General features: G+C 37.6%; 4 protein-coding genes across 4 annotated transcripts; 3 read left to right on the top strand and 1 right to left on the bottom strand.

The window, feature by feature from the left end:
• Positions 1-3,340: 3,340 nt before the first annotated feature.
• LOC134665788 (NADH-cytochrome b5 reductase-like) lies at positions 3,341-4,529 on the top strand. Its single transcript, XM_063522772.1, has one exon. It carries the CDS (start codon positions 3,629-3,631, stop codon positions 4,508-4,510), a length of 882 nt encoding a protein of 293 aa, XP_063378842.1. The 5' UTR covers positions 3,341-3,628; the 3' UTR covers positions 4,511-4,529.
• Positions 4,530-6,035: 1,506 nt separating this feature from the next.
• On the top strand, positions 6,036-12,724 carry LOC134665787 (novel acetylcholine receptor chaperone). The gene is made up of 4 exons (XM_063522771.1): positions 6,036-6,383; positions 8,894-9,032; positions 9,922-10,066; positions 11,863-12,724. The coding sequence occupies exons 1-4, from the start codon at positions 6,273-6,275 to the stop codon at positions 11,936-11,938; spliced, it is 471 nt and encodes a 156-aa protein (XP_063378841.1). The 5' UTR covers positions 6,036-6,272; the 3' UTR covers positions 11,939-12,724.
• On the bottom strand, positions 11,945-16,012 carry LOC134665786 (vacuolar protein sorting-associated protein VTA1 homolog). The gene is made up of 5 exons (XM_063522770.1): positions 15,851-16,012; positions 15,494-15,691; positions 15,003-15,153; positions 14,313-14,470; positions 11,945-13,762 (listed from the first exon to the last, which is right to left on the bottom strand). The coding sequence occupies exons 2-5, from the start codon at positions 15,669-15,671 to the stop codon at positions 13,269-13,271; spliced, it is 981 nt and encodes a 326-aa protein (XP_063378840.1). The 5' UTR covers positions 15,672-15,691; positions 15,851-16,012; the 3' UTR covers positions 11,945-13,268.
• A 478-nt stretch (positions 16,013-16,490) lies between these two features.
• On the top strand, positions 16,491-18,506 carry LOC134666298 (GTP-binding protein Rheb homolog). Its single transcript, XM_063523451.1, has 5 exons — positions 16,491-16,681; positions 16,758-16,829; positions 17,053-17,260; positions 18,009-18,138; positions 18,320-18,506. Exons 1-5 carry the CDS (start codon positions 16,633-16,635, stop codon positions 18,410-18,412), a joined length of 552 nt encoding a protein of 183 aa, XP_063379521.1. The 5' UTR covers positions 16,491-16,632; the 3' UTR covers positions 18,413-18,506.
• Positions 18,507-20,829: the final 2,323 nt, after the last annotated feature.

Below are 20,829 nucleotides of genomic sequence, written 5' to 3'. Positions count from 1 at the left end.
ATTGTCGGCACATTCTAACGAACGATTTCAAGGAAAGGTCGTTGGCGCTTGTTCAGTCGTCCAGACAGGGTTAACGAAGGCCGGCGAACCATTCGTTGGCTTGGTGTGTATGCACCTTTAAATCGTATGCCATTTGTCGCAACGTCTATAAAAGCTTTAATGAAACTACCCTCGATTTACATTCGCGTGCGAGCCACGAGCCGAGCCGCGAGTTGAGCTACGAGCCGAGCCACGGTATACAGTTTGTATTAAAAATTGATTACCTCGACGAGCTCACGAGCTGTGGCCGAGACACGATACGAGCCACGAGGCGAGAGTGTAGTCATTAGCTCCACGAGCTTACGAACTTGAGGGTAAAGCGCCCTCCAGACTATGCGCGTGAATCGCGGGCGAAGCCGCGAACGCGAGTGTGGAGTCTAGTTCGCTGATATGCGAAATCGACTCCAGACTCGCGTTCGCGGCTTCGCGCCGCGATTCGCGCACGAGTGTGGAGCGGGCTTAAGAAGAGACGCGCCACGAGCCGCGAATGTAAATAAGCTGTAAAGCCTCCTCCACACTCGTGCGCGAATCGCGGCGCGAAGCCGCGAACGCGTGTGGCGTCGATTTTCGCGGACAGCCCGCCCTTCGCCCGCGATTCACGCGCATAGTCTGGAAGGGGCTTAAGAAAAGATACTTCAAGGCCCCAACGTTTTCTCAGCGGCTACCGCGAAAACCAAAATTCGCAAATTGCGGGGATCTTTCTCTTTTACTCCAACGAAGGCGTAATTAGAGTGACAGAGAAAAATCCCCGCAATTTGCGAACTTCGATTTTCGCGGTAACCCCTCTGTTCACTTTGACGGCGCAGCAACTAGTATCACTTCCCTCTCCTCGCTCTTTTAAAAATGCCGTTTGTCAAAAAAGGACAACCATACTGTTGACAAGGTGAACTTCATATCAAGTGTTGCCTTTTTTGATGCGCCCAGGCTGTGTATGTTTGCGTAAAAACGTGTATGTTTGCTCTTTTAGGGATGTGAAAAGTCGATTTTAATATCGATAAACGCTACACAGCGGAACGAAATAGCTATTAATTGAAACTTCAATATCTTCGTTAAACATAAACATAAATGAAATGCTAATGAATAATAAATATATTAGAATATAATAAAATAATTCAATTATTGCGGAACACATATTTTAGTTGGTATTTATGTATTTTGATTAAATATCTGAACTTTCCCTTGGTTCCCTTCTGGGGCGTGACGATAAAATTGTGATCTGATAACCACAATAAAGATTAAAAGCGTTTTTGTTCATTTTAGGTAGAGTCTGGCTACTGAAATTTTACACAAATGTTTGGCGGGAAATTCAAAAAATCTTGGGCTGGTCACACTTTGAGTAGTAGGAATTTTAGTTATGATATTGGACAATATTTTTGTTTTTCTGTGCACAAGTAAGGAAATAAGTTAAATGAGCGTTTACGTGCACTCAAAGTCAGCTCACATAATTTCTACCACTATTTAAAGTACAGTCAACGACAAACACATATGTTTACGTTCCAATCTTTAGATTTTATAGATATTTTTCAGAACTTTTAGTTTATCCGTTTCTTTATACACTTTTCCTGTTTATGAGATTCAGGCATTAATAAATTCACGTACTTAAACAAAGTAATAGGCAAATGTTAGAACTAGTACTTAAAGTATCAAAATATTTATAGAGGACCAACCTCCTAATTTGTTTACATTTGGTTAGGAGATGTAAACATTGCAATTTTTCGTTAAACAACGCTTCACGTCGACTTCGCACATTGTCGTAATTATTTACGAGCTATATAATAAATTTTATTTACCAATAACAAATAAAGTGATAATAAAAACAACATTAAAATTAAAACTAAAATTTAACAGAACTTATAAATAAAAAATGCTCCCCAGGTCGCCTTCGTTTGTTATGGTGCCCAGAAGGCTGGCAGCGTTTCCTTTTTGGATGGCCAGGCTTATTCTCTGGCCGAGGTAGCTGCCAGCCCTCTGGTCACCTGTGGTGTCGATGAGACGCTGGGACATTTCCTTAAATAAGGCTTTTGCGCTAGGCCCCCACGGTCCCAGAGTCTCTACGCCAAATGGCGCAAATATATATCCCTCACCGAGGACAGCATATTTGCGCCGCTTGTTCTGTTCTGCGGTTGTAGCCGCAGCTCCCGCCCTGACGGAGGTCGCCTGTAGGTGGGACGGCGCCAGCGTGTCAACGCAGGTGGCGTCCCACACAAGCGTCCTCCCCAGCCTCCACGGAATTTACGAGCTTAAATAATAGTTTGCGAACCTCACTCAGTATAGAAATTATTAATATTATTTAAAATAAACCCTTTATAAACCGCAAAAAATTTGAATGAATGACATAAATTGACAACTGACTTTTAGCTTTTTTTTTAATCATAGACAATTGGTGATACAACAACGAAATATCTGTCAATAATTTTTGGCTAGCCAGACTCTATCGTTAAACCTTTGAAGTAAAATTAAAATTGCAAGAAATGTCGATAGTTTATCGATATGGCTACAGCAAGGTGGGCCACATTGTTAATCGTACACCTAAATAACCCCGGCTACTCACGTAAAGCGCCCTCCAGACTATGCGCGTGAATCGCGGGCGAAGCCGCGAACGCAAGTGTGGCGTCGATTTCGCAGATTGTTCACGCCTTCGCGCCTTGTTCTCCGTTTTTTGTCGGTATTTCGGCCCGCGTCAAAGGAGACGCGAAGCGCGAACTTGTAAGACTCCACATTACACAATATTTTGGCTCCTCTGTGGCAAGATAAATATGAATTAAATTATGATTATATTATATTAAGCAGCTATATTTTACGGTTTCACAAGAAAACAAAATGGAAAAACAGCTAAATCACGTATGATGCCATAGATAACTAACAGTTAAACTCGATCAGCTGATGCTTTTCCGCCATCTTGCCGCAAACCAAACTGCGAAATCGCCGTGAAGTGTGCGAGTGTGGAGTCATACGTCAACTTCGTGATATGTTCGCTCCGCGACGTCGCGGCGCGATTCACGCACGTAGTCTGGAGGGGGCTTAACGATAAATCGTAGCGATAAAACTGTGCAGTCCGACTGTGCAGATAAATCGAACCGTGTGTATGACAAATCGTTGTCAATTATCGTAACGATTTGTCATACACACGGTTCGATTTATCTGCACAGTCGGACTGCACAGTTTTATCGCAACGATTTATCGTTACGTATGTAGCCGGCATAAGTGGCAACAGTGACAGCTCGCTGAGAAGGTATCTCTATATATTATAAATCTATGCGATACTTGACACTTGACATTTCATATTTGACACTCGGCAGGTTATGGAAGTTTAATAAGTTTATTTTGTTGATTTACGTCGCAATTGGAGTATATAATTAAAAATTATCTCATATTATAAAATATAAGCTTAATAAGAAACTTGTTATGTTACATTACAAATAACTCATTCATTGGATTAATCCGCTTTTAATGGCTTTTAAGTTTATCAGAAGTAATTTTTAAACACAGAACATTCGACGAAAATTTATGAAACTTAGCTTTCTTTATCATATTTAAGTAGTTAAGAAATAACTTGGTCAGGGATACAGTTTATCAACGAAAATAAGACATGAGACAGCCAATTGAACCAAACAAAGAAGATTGCTGTAACAGTGGATGTAATCCGTGCGTATTTGACGTCTACGAAAAGCAGCTAAAATTGTACGAAGCCTTTATAAAGAATGGGGAATTGTCAGAAGTGGTAGAAGAAAATGCTTTATCACAATTAGAATATACTAAGTTTACACTTGTAGATAATTTAGAACTGTGTTCATTTCATAGGATCCTTGCATTCAAAAGGACTGAATCTGTAATTGGGAAAAAGCTATTTTGGAAAGCTGGTGATCATTTCTTAGTGAAATATGATGCAGGAGGTGAAGTGTGTAGTAGAGCATATACTCCTATCAAATATAGTATTGTGAATAATGACTATGACTTTGTGGTGATTGTGAAGAAATATGAGAATGGACGAGTATCAAGTTATTTATGTAATATGACACCAGGACAAGAAACATTGTGGAGAGGGCCCTATGGATCTTTTGAATTGGTACCTAATAAGTATGAAAGAATAATTATGATTGCCCATGGGACTGGAATAGCCCCATTCTTTTCTATAATACAAGATGTTTTAACCAATGAAGATGATTACACTAAAATAGCGTTATACTTCTGTTGTTCATCACCAGAAACAATTATTTTAAGAAATGAGTTGTACGCATTTAAATCTTATTGGAATTTTCAATATAATGTTTTTATAAATAATTCAAATTGTATGCCAAAGTATCAGGAACCTATTCATAATAGGAAACTGGAGTTTACAGATTTAAAATTGTTGGAACCATTCTCTGGTAATGACCAATTTCTGATTTGTGGATCAACTTCATTTATGAATGATTTTAAAACCCTTTTAATTGAAGCAAATGTTTCTTGTAATAATATCAAAACATTTTAATAAATTGATATAAAAATTATTATTTACAAGCAGTGTTTTTTTAGGGTTCCGTACCTCAAAAGGAAAAAACGGAACCCTTATAGGATCACTCGTGCGTCTGTCTGCCTGTCCGTCTGTCACAGCCCATTTTCTCCGAAACTACTGGACCAATTAAGTTGAAATTTGGTACACATATGTGAGTTTATGACCCAAAGACGGACATGAAATGTAAACAAATGAATTTTAAATATGGGGGCCACTTTTGAGGGATAAATGAGAAAATTGAAAAATAAAGTTTTTTAAAATATATCGTGTTACATATCAAATGAAAGAGCTCAATGTGAGAATTTCAAATATATTTTTTTTGTAATTTTAGAATAAACAGTTTAGAAGTAATTCAAGAAAAATAGGCAAAAAATGACCTTTATCTCCAAAACTACTGGGTCTAATATTTTGATGCGACCCCTACGGGTTTTTTTAAAGGCAATTCACTCGAGCTTTACGTATAAAAAAACATTGTTTTTTAATTGAGTAATGTACGGAACGCGAGTCCGACTCGCACTTGACCCGTTTTTTGTACACACATTTGATTAGTTATCTGAATTTTCCTTCCCATAAATTGATTATGTCTATCTTGTTGATTATTCCCTTAAACATTAAATTAAGTAACTTTTATGAGAGTCACCCTTTAAATTGGCCAAGTTTGATTTGATACAACTTTTTGTATCATACTTGTACCATGCACTAAGGCCATACTACAAAGATGATCTTTTTTGCCAAATTCTTGAAAATTTTGAATTTTTTATACCTAGAGTCGGACCCAGCTAACTCTGTATGGCAAAGTATATCAATTGATGACCAATTTCTATGAAAATATGATGTTAAAAAAAAGATACCTTCACACAAAAAAGAGCATTTTTCTCAACACTTTCTGCCGAGACGGACAGAGATAGGTATATGTTATTTCCTTGTCCCACTCACAAGCAGGATAGCATACAGTCATTGATAATAAAAAAGTATTCGATCGTACATTAGTTCTATACATTAGTTCTATGAATAGCTGGATGTTACGTCACTTAATGGGATAATTAAAGTTGCTAACACACTATCGCACCGCACCAAGGTCATTGTGGGACGCACCCATAAGTAAAAGGGAGAAAGCGATATCTCTTTCTCCCTCTTACTTATGGGTGCGTCCCACAATGACCTTGGTGCGGTGCGATAGTGTGTTAGCAACTTAATGATAACATTGTATTTTTAAGATGTCTTTTAATAATAATTACACAATAATTTGTATTCTACGGCATTTTTTTATAGTTTGTCAAACAACTTTGTCAGTAGAAAAAGGCACGATGTTCAAATTTTATATGGGCCGATAATTCTTAGCGCATACATTTTTTAAAATTTCCGTATTTTTCTACTGACGGGATTGTGTTGACACGTTGACAGACTATAATATTCATGTACTTTTCTACTATTTCTACTATGCGTCCAATTTTTTACTGCTGGCAACACTATCAGGTCAGATATGGATTTTTTCGCGCCGGCGCGAAACGTGTGTGCTCCTCTGGCGCTCTTTAGTCCATAATCATTTAGAATACCAATTTGTCGTATTTTTTAAAAAGATAGTATGATATGAAATCGCATAAATTATTAAAAAATAAAATCATATACAATGTGTCACACGAAATGAAATAGTATCATTCCTGAAACGGATAGTTATATTTAAATGGATTGAGGCATTTTATATCTCCGCAGATAAAAGTCGAGATAGTTTGAAAAAATGGGCTCAATCGTGTTGAAGAGTTTATCAATCCTTTTAGGGGTGTTTTTTATATTTGTTGGAATCACAAAGTTGACGCCTTTTATTTCGAAGGAACTTCACAAGGACTTGGTAAGTGCATTGTTTTCGAGTAATAAACATTAATAGTTTGGTCGGTGCATTGATTTTGTTACTGAGCGATGAGAAATGCTATTTCGGTATTTGGCCTGCCGCCTAATTCCCGCAGGTCGCCCGAGCCGGCTGGTTGCGACAATGAGTGGCGACACCGTTCCGAAATTCAATCTATAAAATTAATCATAGCCAAATTAATACAGCGTAACAATGTTCCTTATTTGCAAGCCTTATATCTGGTTACGATGCCAAGTGATTAAAATTAATGGGATGTGATTAACGCGATAGATAGACACAATCCGATGCGCGGCGTTATTTACAGCACCGACGGACGAAGTGCATGGTTACGCATATCTATGTAGAATTGTAGAGTGTTTGGGTGACGTAGTGGCAGAAACTATATTAGTTTTATTTTGGGTTTACATCATTCCTCGAGGCAAGGTCAAGCAAAGTTCGTTTACGCGTTCCTGTACTGATGCATTGACTGACGCTATTTTACACGTGCTTTTTCACAAACTCGAATGTTAGGCCTTTGTATACATCTAGTCTGCCTATATACTGACATTAATGACTACGCCATTGACTTATCTGCTTGCTATCTCTGAAATATCCTCATTTGACACCATCCGGAAAAAACCGGGCAAGTGCGAGTCGGACTCGCGCACGAAGGGTTCCGTACCATAATGCAAAAAACGGTCACCCATCCAAGTACTGACCCCGCCCGACGTTGCTTAACTTTGGTAAAAAATCACGTTTGTTGTATGGGTCAAAAACATTCTGTGTTCGCGTCTTTCCTGTCGACATACACAAGAGTTAAGGGCTATATGTCTTGTGTATGTCTACAGGAAAGACGCGAACATAGAATGTTTTTGACCCGTATGGGAGCTCCACTTAAATCTTTATTTTATTGTTTTTAGTATTTGTTGTTATAGCGGCAACAGAAATACATCATCTGTGAAAATTTCAACTGCCTAGCTATCACGGTTCGTGAGATATGACAGCCTGGTGACAGACGGACGGACGGACGGACAGCGAAGTCTTAGTAATAGGGTCCCGTTTTACCCTTTGGGTACGGAACCCTAAAAAAAAATAGTCATTTGGGGCGAATTCTCCCGTGGGACAACCTGCGACTATCGAGTGCTGCACTCGTCCCTTGTCATACTGGCGAGCTGGCGACTGTAAGTACATAAAAATCTTGCGAGTTTTTATTGCCTAATGTACTTTTCGTGATACCACTATGGTGACTAATTTATCTAAATATTTGATTAACAAGTTACGTTAAAGTATTTACACCGTAGGTATAATGTATATATGAATAAAAGGACATGCATGACAATAGGTAAGTATTACACTCTAAATATTGTTTATTGTTGTGTATTGATCATAGTGTATCGACCACAAACATCCTTTATTATTACATACTTAATTATCGAACAAGCTTAGACAAATTTACGAGAATCGGTTGAGAAATGCGGACTAAAGGAGAACAGCGCCGCACAGACATACGAAATCATTTTCTCCGGCTGAAACGGAGACTTATTTCGCCTTCGCCTTAGGAAGAATCAAAGATTCTTCATTTTTAACAAATGATTTTTAAATTTTCAAGCGCCTTCTGTAGTGATCAAGTAGCTGTTTTCAACCCCATGGTTAATGCTTATCTTTTTAACTAAAACTACCCCCTGACTAAAAGTAGTAATAGTAAGATGACATTTCATAAATAACATAATACAACAATGATCTTCGGCCACAGTAAACACGCATCTACAACAATGTTGTCAAATAGGAATATTAGTTAGGAATTCTTGGAGACTTGCAATACTTATATATTATTTATTTACTAGATTTTATTTTTAGTTTCATCTGTCCTGTTGTCTGTCTGAAATCAAATTTTGCAAGTTACATTTTGACCCACTTCCCGGTCTCCGATCGACCTGAAATTTTGCACGCATATGTATAAATCGGATGACACGCATTGTTATATTATGGTACCATTGAGTTGATCTCATTATGGAGACAGGAGGTAACCAATGACCATAGGAAGTCTGTGATAAAACAACGCAACCTATTAATTGTGTTTGGGTTTGTTAGAATTGTCTCGATGTGTATTATGTACCTACATGTACGTGGATATATAATTGCCAATTGAAAAAAAAAATTACAGTCAGCGATAAAAGCTGTCTGTTCGGAAAGAAAAGAGTCGTGGATGTATAGGGCCCAATATATTCTACGATTCTTCTCTTTCCGAACAGATCCGACTCTATCAAAAATTTCTTTAACTTATTTGTCTCAACAAACAGCGATTCTATTCTTTAAAACCTATAAAACAAAATCTGAATGATGACGAGTCTGTTTGACGTAACACCACCACAAAAGTAGGTATGCTACTCGTAAAATAAATTTAGAATATTACTACTTTAAATGCTGCAGTCATCGTTCTATTATTTAAAGCCAACGAAAACGTTAATGGACCAGCGCCGAGCGTGACATGACAGATGTTTACATTGTTTCAGAGGAAGGAGTACGTTAGATATGCCAAGGTGTTTCCATTAACCGAGACGTTGGACTTCAAGCTGCCGTCGAAATGGTACAGGCGGACCGTGGGCGCGCTCGAGATACTCTTCGGGCTCACCATGGCACTATTTCCTGGACGTAAGTCAAACTTACAGTAAAAAAAAATCTTTCGCATCCGCGCGGCTACCCAATGCTAATTGTTAGGTAGCTTTGTAAGGTAGGGTCGGCAAAATTCGAGAATATGACTAAGGAAAATTACCAGTTTTTAGTTTTTGTTTTCTTATGGTCTATAAGTGTGATTTTTTTGGGTGGCTTGAAGAGCCGTACACCTCTAAAGAGCCGCATGAGTAGTTAGATATATACCCCGTGTCGACAAAGTGCAGCTATTTAGTGCAGGCACTTGGGCACTTATAGCAGAGACCACCTTGGTTCTGCCTAACACTTTGTTTTAATCGAAAATTTTAGAAGACTAGCACTGGCGTGGTTAGATTTAATTCTGTGGGCGTGGTAGGTATCTCACTGCATGATCTCGACGCATATGAGTACTAATTTTGACGATATTGCGATTACCTTTTTCTAGTGCGTGAATCACGCGCAAAAATCGTGGACGGACGCAAACCGCGAACCATTAAGGAGGCGATGATAGTTAAGTATCCGCTCTCTCTGTTGCGTTGCGGTACAAAAAACGGAGGGTGCAAAAATCGGGGGAAATAGGTGCCAAATCTCGGAACGAACAATATGCGATATGGGGCTCGGCTCCACATTTGATTGCGATCGACGTGGCAAAAAGGTGACCATAAACGGCATAAACCGCCAGGCTGCACACCACAGTCAGCGACTGTTAGTCGAGCACACGCGTAAGACCTATATTCGGGCGTCGGAGTCTATGTAGGTACACTATATATATTTATATACAGAATCTGACGATGGATCTGGATAAAATAAACGGTGGAGTGAAATTTTGTTCCTACAGAACGTTTACCTCTTCGTGTTTTTTTTAAGCTGACCCACGAACCCTTCGTTACAGATAAGATAAAGAACGCCGCGAACATCGGGCTGGTGGCGCTGATGGTGCTCGCGGCGTACTCCCACGTGATGGTGGGGGACCCGTTCGACCGCTGCGCGCCGGCGCTGGTGTTCTTCTTCATGCTGAGCGGCCGGCTCGTCGTCTGGTGAGTTATCCTCTTATTTATAAAACGTAAACCTCTGTTAAATTTTTAACAAACAGAAATGTCAAAATTTTGGATAGGAACAAACACCATGAGCCCCTACAAGAAGTGTTCCCCTACAGCGGCGGCAGAGGTGACTCTACGAACCTAGCATTGGTTGATGAGATGAGAGACTGCTGCGTTGTTTCTTAGCACAGAAGTCGAGCGCTAAGCAAAGATCGAAACGGTTAAGGCCGTCGTGTTCTTTCGTTTTATTTTGACACCTTCCTCCTTCCTCGTATTCGAAAGGAAACCAGTTTTTAACTTTTCAGTTGGCTGTCTAATCTAAATAAATAAGTTGAACCTAAAGAGTAAATTAAGCGTAGTTGGGTAGGTGGAACTTGGCGGTAATACAAAAGTAGTCGAGCCCGAAGGCCGGGAAATCTGCTTTACGACTACTGTTGTGGGCGGGATCATCGGGTTAAAGTGCCTATAACTAAAAGCAGGGAAGCGCTCAGTTTAACTACCGTCGTTACTTTGATGATCTTATCTCTTAGGTATACATATGAATTAGGTATGATGTATTGTATCATTTAATTGTATCTTCCTAATAAATTGAAATTAAATCTTTCCGGTCTGCAAGGTTAAGTATAAACGGAAATGATGGAAGCAAAATGAACGCGTTCCATCTCTCAGAACGTAAATAACCTGTTTATATTTTTTATATCCTGGACCTAGCTACATTAAAAATATGTTGAGATAATTTTGTCTTTTATTTATTATCATATTTTGTCCGCCACGTGTGTAGTAAAAAACAAATTCTGATTTTAGAGCCACCTACGCTCGATTGCTGCTAAATGTGCATAGCAGATTTTATATTTCTGCATAAATTTTCCTCACACATCAAAGATAAACCGTGATCCGACTTTTGCATTCAAATTGAAACGACTGTCGTAAAAGCAAACCTCAAAGAGTTTCATTATCATTACCGTACTCATGGCACTAACAACAAAATTATAATCTGGGAATGTAGACCTTAGGCCTTTGCAATAAGATTTAAGTAAGGTCAATTGTCTGTGTCGACAATGGTACCTAGTAATATAGAGTAACTCTCAGTACCTTGACCAATCTTTCTCTCAGTGAGATGTAAACATGAGTTACGAAATAAAATTAGCGGTATCAGACGCCTTACATTGGTCTGGCAGCGCGCCAGGAATCCGCGATGACGAACGCATGTCGCGCAAATAATACGCGTTCCAGTCGATTGCGATTCCAACTATGCCCGTTATCTGTAACACTGTACCTTTGTATCCCCCTACATAATACATCTATCACCATGGTAAAGAGAACTGAACGCGTTAGCGCAATCCGATCATCATAGGCACAGTTCTGTGGTATAAGGTCTTGTCGAAATTGTGATAGGTAATGCCGCTTGTATTAAAGATTCTCCTCCTCTCCTAATAGTCTTAATTACGTTTTCAAGAGTAGAGTAGATAGACCTACTGAAGTGCCGTAGGAAGATTTCCAAAATTTTTCGGAAAGCATCTCATATTTTTGATAGGAATGGAACTTGCAATCTGTAGATCGACCTACTGTAGGTACCAAATAGTAAATTTCTCAGACAGCAAAAAGTATTAATTAAAATTAACAAGGAAAAAATCCCTTAAGCGGTCAGCAGACACAATCTTCAAACTCCTGGATTCCGTAACCTGCCGAATCCAGTCCACGGGTTCGAAGATAGTCCACGATCTGGTGTACATAGGTATATAAGTACCTAGTAAGACGGACAAAATTAAGATGAAAATTTTGTTTATTCGCAGGTACCAGATCAGCCGCCGCGAGGAGCTGGAAAAGAACGCGGCGACACAGAACGGCAACGGGCTCAAAAGAGACTAGCTGAACTCATCCATTCTTTATTTGACGCCAATTGCTTTCAAATTTCAACAATACCGTGAGAGGTTTAAATTGGAATTCGTAATGCATTTTGCATATTTATTAATTTAACAATGTTATTGTAAAATGTCGTTTTACAAATCCTGTCGTTACGACTTTTTGTCACTTTGCTGTGATTTACTCTAGTCACTCGCCGTTGTTTTAGTTAAGTTATTTGACAACAGCCGTTTCGAAACGCCGTCATTAGATCACGAATAACATTAAATCGTGCTCCGACTCTCGACAGGAGCTATTTGTACCTAAAAGTGATATTAATTTAAGCGATACCTAAGCACTAGGTTCATTTTGTATGTGCGAGTATGATAGCAATGCGTATGTAATTTAGGGACTACGGTTACTGCCACTGTATATTATTATTGGTAGGTTTAGCCAACTAATGCACAAAGATATATCTTTGGTTAAAGCACCCTTAAATTTTGTGGTGTCTGATTTGCTCAAAGGGAGTCTTGAAGATTAGCTATGTATTTAATTAATTTTATTACCATCATGACATCATAAGAACACGTATGTTCTCGTAGGTATCAATAAACAATTATGATATGTAACCTTTTAGGTACCTATATTCATCGTAACGTTATGATTGTTACCCATTAGAAACTTCACATTGACTGGAGATGACAAACTATTTAATAATCATTGCAATTTTGATAAAATTAGATAATTGTATTATTTATTTGTGTGATGTGCGTCGTGTTTGAAGTGTGATTGTTTGAATAAATGGAAAGAGAATTACTTGGTTTCATTTCTACCGGTAAAATTTACTTTTTGTTTAAATAAAACTCGAAAATGATTAAAGCTGTTCTTTAGTACAACCATGTGGGATAAAATACTTGTTAAGGCTTAACCCTAAAATAAGTATTTAAAATGAGTACTGTATCTATACAACTGTTTTCAATTTCATATAAATATAATATACATTTATATATGTAATATAATCATCATGCGAATTTAAGGCGACATCCGTCTAAGCCAATTAGTAGTATTATAAAATTTCTATCAAGCAAACTACGTATTTCTGCAACTAATTACAATTTAAAATGTTGCTAATTCTACTATTAGCGAATAGTTATTGAGTGCATTAGAGGTGTACAAAATACATAACTACACTCATGCTCATTACATAAAGGTCAGTCAATAGAAAATTGGATCAAGAATATCACAAATCAGCCTGGACATCAAGATTCTCTTATTATGATGATAAACATAATGTATATCACCTGTATTGCCTCGATTCCATAATGGTGTGCTGCAAATAAAAAAATGTAACAAAACTTCAAGCCGGGTCTCTTCCAGTCTGCAACAGTTCCAAGGCATTTTTGAGATTAGTGATGGCCGTCTTCATATCCTCGTAGTTGAGAGCGCTGCTCGCCCACTTGCAGTATTTCTGGGCTTTAGCTATCTGGTCCGGCGTGAGCTGGGCGGCGCTCGTGTTGTCTCCGTACAGGGAGGCGGGCGCGGCGGGGGCGGGCTGCTGCTCGGGGTCGTAGGGCACGAACCCGCCCGGGTTGGGGTCGGGCGTGTAGGGCACGTTGGGCAGCTGCGAGGCCGCGCGCATGGCGAGCGCGGGGTCGGGCAGCGTGCTGGAGAAGCTGCTGGGCGGCGTGGCGGGCGCGGGCGCGGCGCCGGGGACCTGCGGGAGGCCGGGGGCCTGCGAGAAGCCGGGCGCCTGCGGGAAGCCGGACGCTGACGCACCGGGTGCGGGCTCTGAGGCGGGTGCGGGGTTCGGCACTTCTGAATCATCGTTTTGTTCTCCGTCTTGCATTGGACCTGTAATAGGTTTTTAATTTAACACATAGCTTGCTGTATTACTTACTTCTCCACATTTGCTACGGCCACAAAGAAATGATTCACACATGTAAGTAGTTTAGGAGTCGATTGCTGTGATAGGTAACTAGAGCTATTGTTAGGAGAATGTTTCGGCCCTTACGGCTCGTACCTAATACAATGACATAACAACAAGTAATGTCATAACATTGATTTATAATGACATTGTGAGAGGTTATTACCGAAAGTGTGCCATTTATACGGCATGAAAGGAAACAGACCCTTAGGTAAAAAAACCCTTTCGAAAAGTGACTTTAACCTCTAACGCCATGGGTTCCCAAACTGTGCGCCGGAAACTTTTTTAATGGGCTTGTTCTTTCCCAGCAAAATGGAGTCTGTCCTTTTGGTAGCCAACCGCATTGCATAAAAAAGAGAATATCTTTGTTTAACAGATAAGATCTAAGATCAAAGTCATCTGCACTGCATTAGATATTTGGTAAATTGTATGACATAGGTACTAAATTAATATTTGTACAGTAACATTTGTACTAACCTGGGACAGGCGCTTCTCCATTCTTCAAGCAATTGTGGATGTAGGCTGCCTTCCATTTAGCATACTTCCTGTTCTGCGCGGCTTCATCAGTCAGGTCTCCAAATGTCGTCAGCACGTCATAGATCATGCCGGCTGTGTAAAATGCTTTCACCATGTTCCTGAAACAGCAAATAGAATCAATATTGTGTTGTTAGTTTCAGAATTGAAATCTAGACTTTTTTCTTTAATTTTTAATCATTGGAATAAAACATTTGCTTTCGATTGCTGAAACTAAAAGTTATCCCTGGTTTGTCAATGAAATTATAATTTTTGTTCATTGTTCGAGAAAAACGCTAGTGGACAGCCACATTGTGTATTCATTCAATATATTAGAACTGTGTTTGATATTTTAGCAGTATACATTAAAATCCTTTCAGTATTAAATAGTGGACCATAGCAACGATCCTTGAATAACAATAAAAATGATATGTCCAGCTTTTATGTTTAGGCTGGTTGATACAGAACTAGCTGGTTTGTGCGGAAATTACTGACCTGAGGCAACCATGGCCACAATTCCTTTTTAACAAGAAAATATATCTATAGTTTTTAGTGCAATAGTGTCACTTTTGTTATGCCCAAAGTATATGTAGCACTTATGAACTAAAAGTAACCCTGAGTTTCAAGTTATTAATAAAGGTTATATTTTCTTACTTTCCATAATTCTGTTCTCTGTCTGCCTTATCAGCAAATAGAAACAGTCTCAAAGCATAATTCTCAAGATGGGCCTGACCCGCCACCTCATTGCTGATGGCTTCATTGTCTTTCATGCTCTTCTTGGCTTCTTCTAACCAGTCCATTAGTGCTGAAAATATGCAATATTTCGTACACTCAGTGAGGCATACAATATACATAATATGTACAGTACATACAATATAATATCTGGAGATATGAGTGGCCCCTATATTTCTTTCAAGTCTTTTTTGGTTAAGGTCAATTTACAAAATAATTGAAAAAAATATGTTGTTACCATATTTTTATTACTTAAATGTTTCATTTCTATATAAATTAAATGCAAAAAAATCTCTACAGAGAACAGTGTGACCGTTACTCCATATAAAATGAATAGTCATAGGGGCCATCATGCAAGAGGTTTAAGAAAATAAACTGAATTATAAGTTAATGTTATAATAACAAAAGCTTACCCATCAAAACCTTAGTCTCTTCTGGCGTTTTCTTTGTTGTTGCCTTAAGACCAACTTGTAAGGCATGTAGCCTGCACCAATAGGCAATCACTGGATCCCTTGCCTCATGTTCCGTAGCTACCTTCAAATAGTGCTGGATAGATTTCAGACTGGGCGGACATTCCGGAATATTTGCCATCTTGACACTATAGACGGCGCCTAAATGTAGAGATTACTTAATTACAGATATTTACACCGTATAAAAGAGTATCTGTAATAGAGTACTGCTGTGGTTTGAATTACGACTTACGATTCTGAAGAAGGAAAAAACAATAACAAAGTTTAACAGTTTAAGGAATACAAAGTTGGTATTCTTACCCTTTGCAAAAGCACCTTTAGTAGAGCACTATTCAAATTTGTTATAGAATATGACGTAAACAAACAACTCTGAATTTACGTGTTAGACATGAACATAATAATTATTAAACCATGAAAAGAAAGATAAGAATATATGAATAGTACTATGAATAATTTGAATGACGTCATGAACTAAATGACATTCAAATTGTCACTGTCAAGGATATACCATAAACGTGCCATAGACGATGCCATTGTGCTGAAATAAAATTAAATTTAATACTCTTAAGTGGTTTCGCACTATGCGACTAATTCGTTCATTCATAGCCGTGACGTAACAGACTACCGTACTGCACCGCCACCAAATAAACGCGCACTATAAATTGTGCGTCCACACCACGGGCTCGGGATCGGGCTATAACCGCGAAAATCGAAGTTCGCAAATTGCGGGGATCTTTCTCTTTTACTCCAATGACGGCGTAATTAGAGTGACAGAGAAAAATCCCCGCAATTTGCGAATTTCGGTTTTTGCGGTAGCCCCTCAGACAATTTAATACATTTTACGAAATATTATTCCATTATTCCCGTTCAAAATACATGGGTCGTGTAGGGAAATACCCGAAAGCACGCATTGGGGCGTTGATGTTGACGGAAATAGTCCCCTTTACAAACGTCAACGTCAAGCAAGTTCAAACTTCAAAGTCAAGTCGCAAACGCAAATGCGTGATTTGTTGTAGTGCATTAAAGCATTTTTGTGAAAAAGTAATCCGCTGCTTATTAATAATAACCATCAAGTTTTAAAAATGCCGTCAAAGCAGAGAAAAATTGCGATGATGGGTTACAGATCAGTCGGTAATGTGAAGGTCCTAAGAAATTTGCGTCTTATTTCGTTTTGACGTTTAATTAATTTAACAAAAAAATGTTGCAGGTAAATCATCTCTAATTATTCAGTTCGTAGAAGGACAGTTCGTGGATTCATATGACCCCACAATCGAAAATAGTAAGTAGCATTTTGATCACTTATCTCACAACGCGCGTTTCCCCAACACAAAGATTTGCGATGTTTACATTTCTTGGGTAAAAACATTAATGCGTATTTCTATTGTAAACATTAGTATATAAAAACAAATGCAAACTTATTACTGTAATTGCAGTATCTTATACAATTTGTATAATGCATACAAATAATTATGATAATAAGATATTTTCTTTTTTGTTTAAAGCATTTACAAAGTTCATCCGCCTGAACTCCACTGAGTATGAGGTGAAGCTTGTGGACACGGCGGGGCAGGATGAGTTCAGCATATTCCCTCTTCAGTACAGCATGGATTTCCATGGCTATGTTCTGGTGTACTCCATCAACTCCAGTAAAAGCTTTCAGATCGTACAAATCATTTACGACAAATTGCTGGACATGGTTGGAAAGATACAGTATGTATACATTTTTTATTTATCTTCTACTTTCCTTTATTTGTATGCTCAGTGGAATTTGTATAGTCAGATAAGAGGCCAATTAGTTTTCTAACCTTAAAATGAGTCATATTAGACATGCCTAATATGCTCTTGATTCAATGAGAATCCTAAACAAATTAACATGACCCTGGACACATACTATTAGCTGAAAATATATAATTATTGAGAGATATTATTAGGGGCTTAAAGTACATTATTTGGAATTTCCAGTATTGAACAAGTCTTAGAGTAATTTGTTTTTCCTGGATGTATTAGATAAAGGAATTCATTAGGGTAAAACCCGGGAGGAAACAAATTGGTAATTCCTAAATATCAGTTGAAATTACCCAGCTATTTGTACCATATTGTTAGGATTAAAAAAATAACATGACTAAATATGGACTTTACTGTCTAAATAATAAGGTTGAATAACAAATTGCAATTTTATCAGCTTTACTCATATTAACTTTTATAAGATATACAATTCTAGCTTTCAATTAAATTAGATATAAAAGCATACAATATTGGTAACAAGTTGTAAAAGGGTGGAATAAGCACCTTTGTGTCTATTAGGCATGCACCCATAGGAAAATTAACATTGAGACATGTAAACCTCAAAAAATACTTATTATTTATGCATACAAAATTTTTATAGGGATGGTAACAATTCACAATTTATTCAAGAAAATAAGGTTATTTATTCTAAATGATACTTCATCAATTTTAGTGTACCCATAGTATTAGTCGGCAACAAAACAGATCTGCATCTTGAAAGGAAGATCAGCACAGAGGAGGGTAAACGGTTGGCAGAGAAGTGGAAAGCAGCCTTTGTCGAGACCAGTGCTAAAAGGAATGAGGTAACTACTTGTTATTATCATAATACTCCTAATATATTATGCAGTGTAAGTAAGTGATACATTGCCATATTTGTGACACTATTTAATTATCCTTATACTTTTCAATAGTCTTTATTAAATGTTATTGATTTTTGCCTATCTAATCCTAATAAATTGCTAACTTATAAAATACCAATTCCAGTCAGTGACGGACTTGTTCCACGCGATCCTGCTGGAGATAGAGCGCTCGGACGGACACATAAAGGAGAACGGCAATGGCTGTGTGTTGTGCTAATTGAACAAACAACTGTGCTTTTTACTTAAGCTGAAGTGAACTAGATCTAATTTTAGATTATGCCTAGCTCATATGGGTTAACACTGTGTTACACCTTCCTAATGCCAGTTTCACACAAGGGCACAGCAGTGGGGCAGAACAGTAGGCAGCACAGTACTGCTACAATTTGAACGCACATGCTGAGATAGAACAGTACTGCTCTGTTCCAGTGTGTGCGTTCAAATTGTACCAGTACTGTGCTGCCTACTATTCTGCCCCACTGCTCTGCCCTCGTGTGAAACTGGCATAAATCTCGGATCTTATTAAGCTAATGCTGAAAGTGTAACTGCATTTTTAATCCTAATTTAAAATGCTAAATGTAGTTACACTTTTTTAAATAGGTGAAGAAATCATTTGGTGTGTAAATTTTTGGTAGGTGCAATACAGTATTTAGTATCAAGTGGGTAGAATGGAAACAGAACTGGTGTTACGCGGAAACTCGTCACAATCGTAGCATTCGGAGCTACTACTATAGTTGGGATACTGATGAGTTAGTTGCCCTACACACTTGACACTAATCCCCTTATATAGACCGACAGGCAATTGTATAAATTAAAAACTGACAACATCATAGTGTCGTCCCTTTCAAATCAATCGAAGAAAACGGGACAACACTAAGATGTTGCCACATTTTAATATCTACAATTTCTTGTCGGTCTATACAATAGCAATGGTTGAAGCATTATTTGGAAGCATAAATGTGTGAGCATAAGCCTGTACATTTTGTTTATAATTTATGCTTTATATGCTCTTACCTCATAGTTTGGTTGACCAGTGATTAGGTATGTTAAATAGTCAGTCAGTAAATTGCAGAGCAGAGATGGGCATTAATCGATTAACTTTTTAATCGACTAATCAATCGATTAAAAAAGTTAATCGTCAAAATTAATCGGCGATTAATTTAATCGCGATTAATTTAGTCGACCTAACATACGATTGAAATTGAATTAATCTTAATATTAATCGATTAAATTTCTCGATTAACTCTCGATTGAAAGTAGACAGGTGGTCATTTTTGTATGTAACTAAAAATCAAAACTTCTTGCGTACACATTAAAAACCATTCCAGTGTTATAAATGTGCTTCAATTATATAAGATGGTTACATTGGTTACTATAATAATGCGGATAACTTAGCGCGGCATCTCTATAGTTCGTTTTTTTAGCATTAGAAAGAACTTGCAAGAAGGTAAGCGATCTTGAAATGTCTTTTAATTGAAAAACGCTTTTTAAAAATCAGTAACTATTACTTACGAAAGCAGAAGAATATAGATGATCGTATTAGATTCATAATTGTTTCATATTTGCCGTAACTTATTTTTAAAATGTGTTTTTCAATTAAAAGACACATCAAGATCGTTTACCTAATTTCTAATGCTATAAAAAACGAACTATAGGTAAGGGTTTAGGGCTTGTAGCGCAGGTATAAAAATTAGAAAGAGAACGACGTATGTGTATGAAAGAGCAAACACATTACTTACCTCTTATCAGTTGTTTTCTATAAGGTTTCAACTTGTCAATGCAGTAATTACTTACAATGTGATTTTGGGCACATTTTTCGGGGTTTGTAATAATTTTATATTTCAAGAATTTATCATAGGAATATCACAAATAGTATACCTTTCTGATGGCAGTAAGATTTTTCCTATATCTCTTACTAGTATGTAATTATATATTTACATAAAATATGATTTAGCCTATGCAACTTCCAACACTGATTTCGCAGTAAAAATCAATGCTATATTTTTTTTACCATTTTTCCTAGAATCAGGAAACAATTATGTGATACATATATTAATTTCCGGCAAAAAGACAAAATCATGCATTTAAGGGTTAAACACCTGGGTAAGTTGAGAAACTAATAACACGTGGCATATAATACAGTGACATAAAATACTAAGCATACGTACTCTTTGTCGGTTTGTTTTATTGTTTACACAGGACTAGAAATTGTAAAATAGATAACAATCCGTTTATCCATAATTTGCCATTGTTATACGACCTTAAGAACTGTCAACATAACCCGAGACAAGAACAACCTTTAACAAAAAAAATTGCCTACAGAGCTTGAAATGCCATTATTATATTTTCGTCAGCCGGTCTATATAATTCGCACAATAGTAAGTACCTTTCGAGAGCAAATGCACGTGTTTGTTTAAAAAAATGATAATTTTGCTTTAGGTATGCCTATAGCGATTTCAGTATTTTATTGATAACAAAATGGGACGAACTCTAAAACATCCCTTTTCAAACAAAAACAAAATTCGAAGACGGTCGAAATTAATAGTCTCCAAGTGAACATACATAAAAATTCGTCTGTTACTTATATTATTTATAAATGTTTCAGACGAATTAGGCACCTCGTTCTTTTTTTAAAGT

Source organism: Cydia fagiglandana, chromosome 7, assembly GCF_963556715.1.
Source record: "Cydia fagiglandana chromosome 7, ilCydFagi1.1, whole genome shotgun sequence".
Taxonomy (NCBI): domain Eukaryota; kingdom Metazoa; phylum Arthropoda; class Insecta; order Lepidoptera; family Tortricidae; genus Cydia; species Cydia fagiglandana.
Note: the sequence above shows the minus strand (reverse complement) of the source record. Positions and strands in the feature narration are given on the sequence as shown.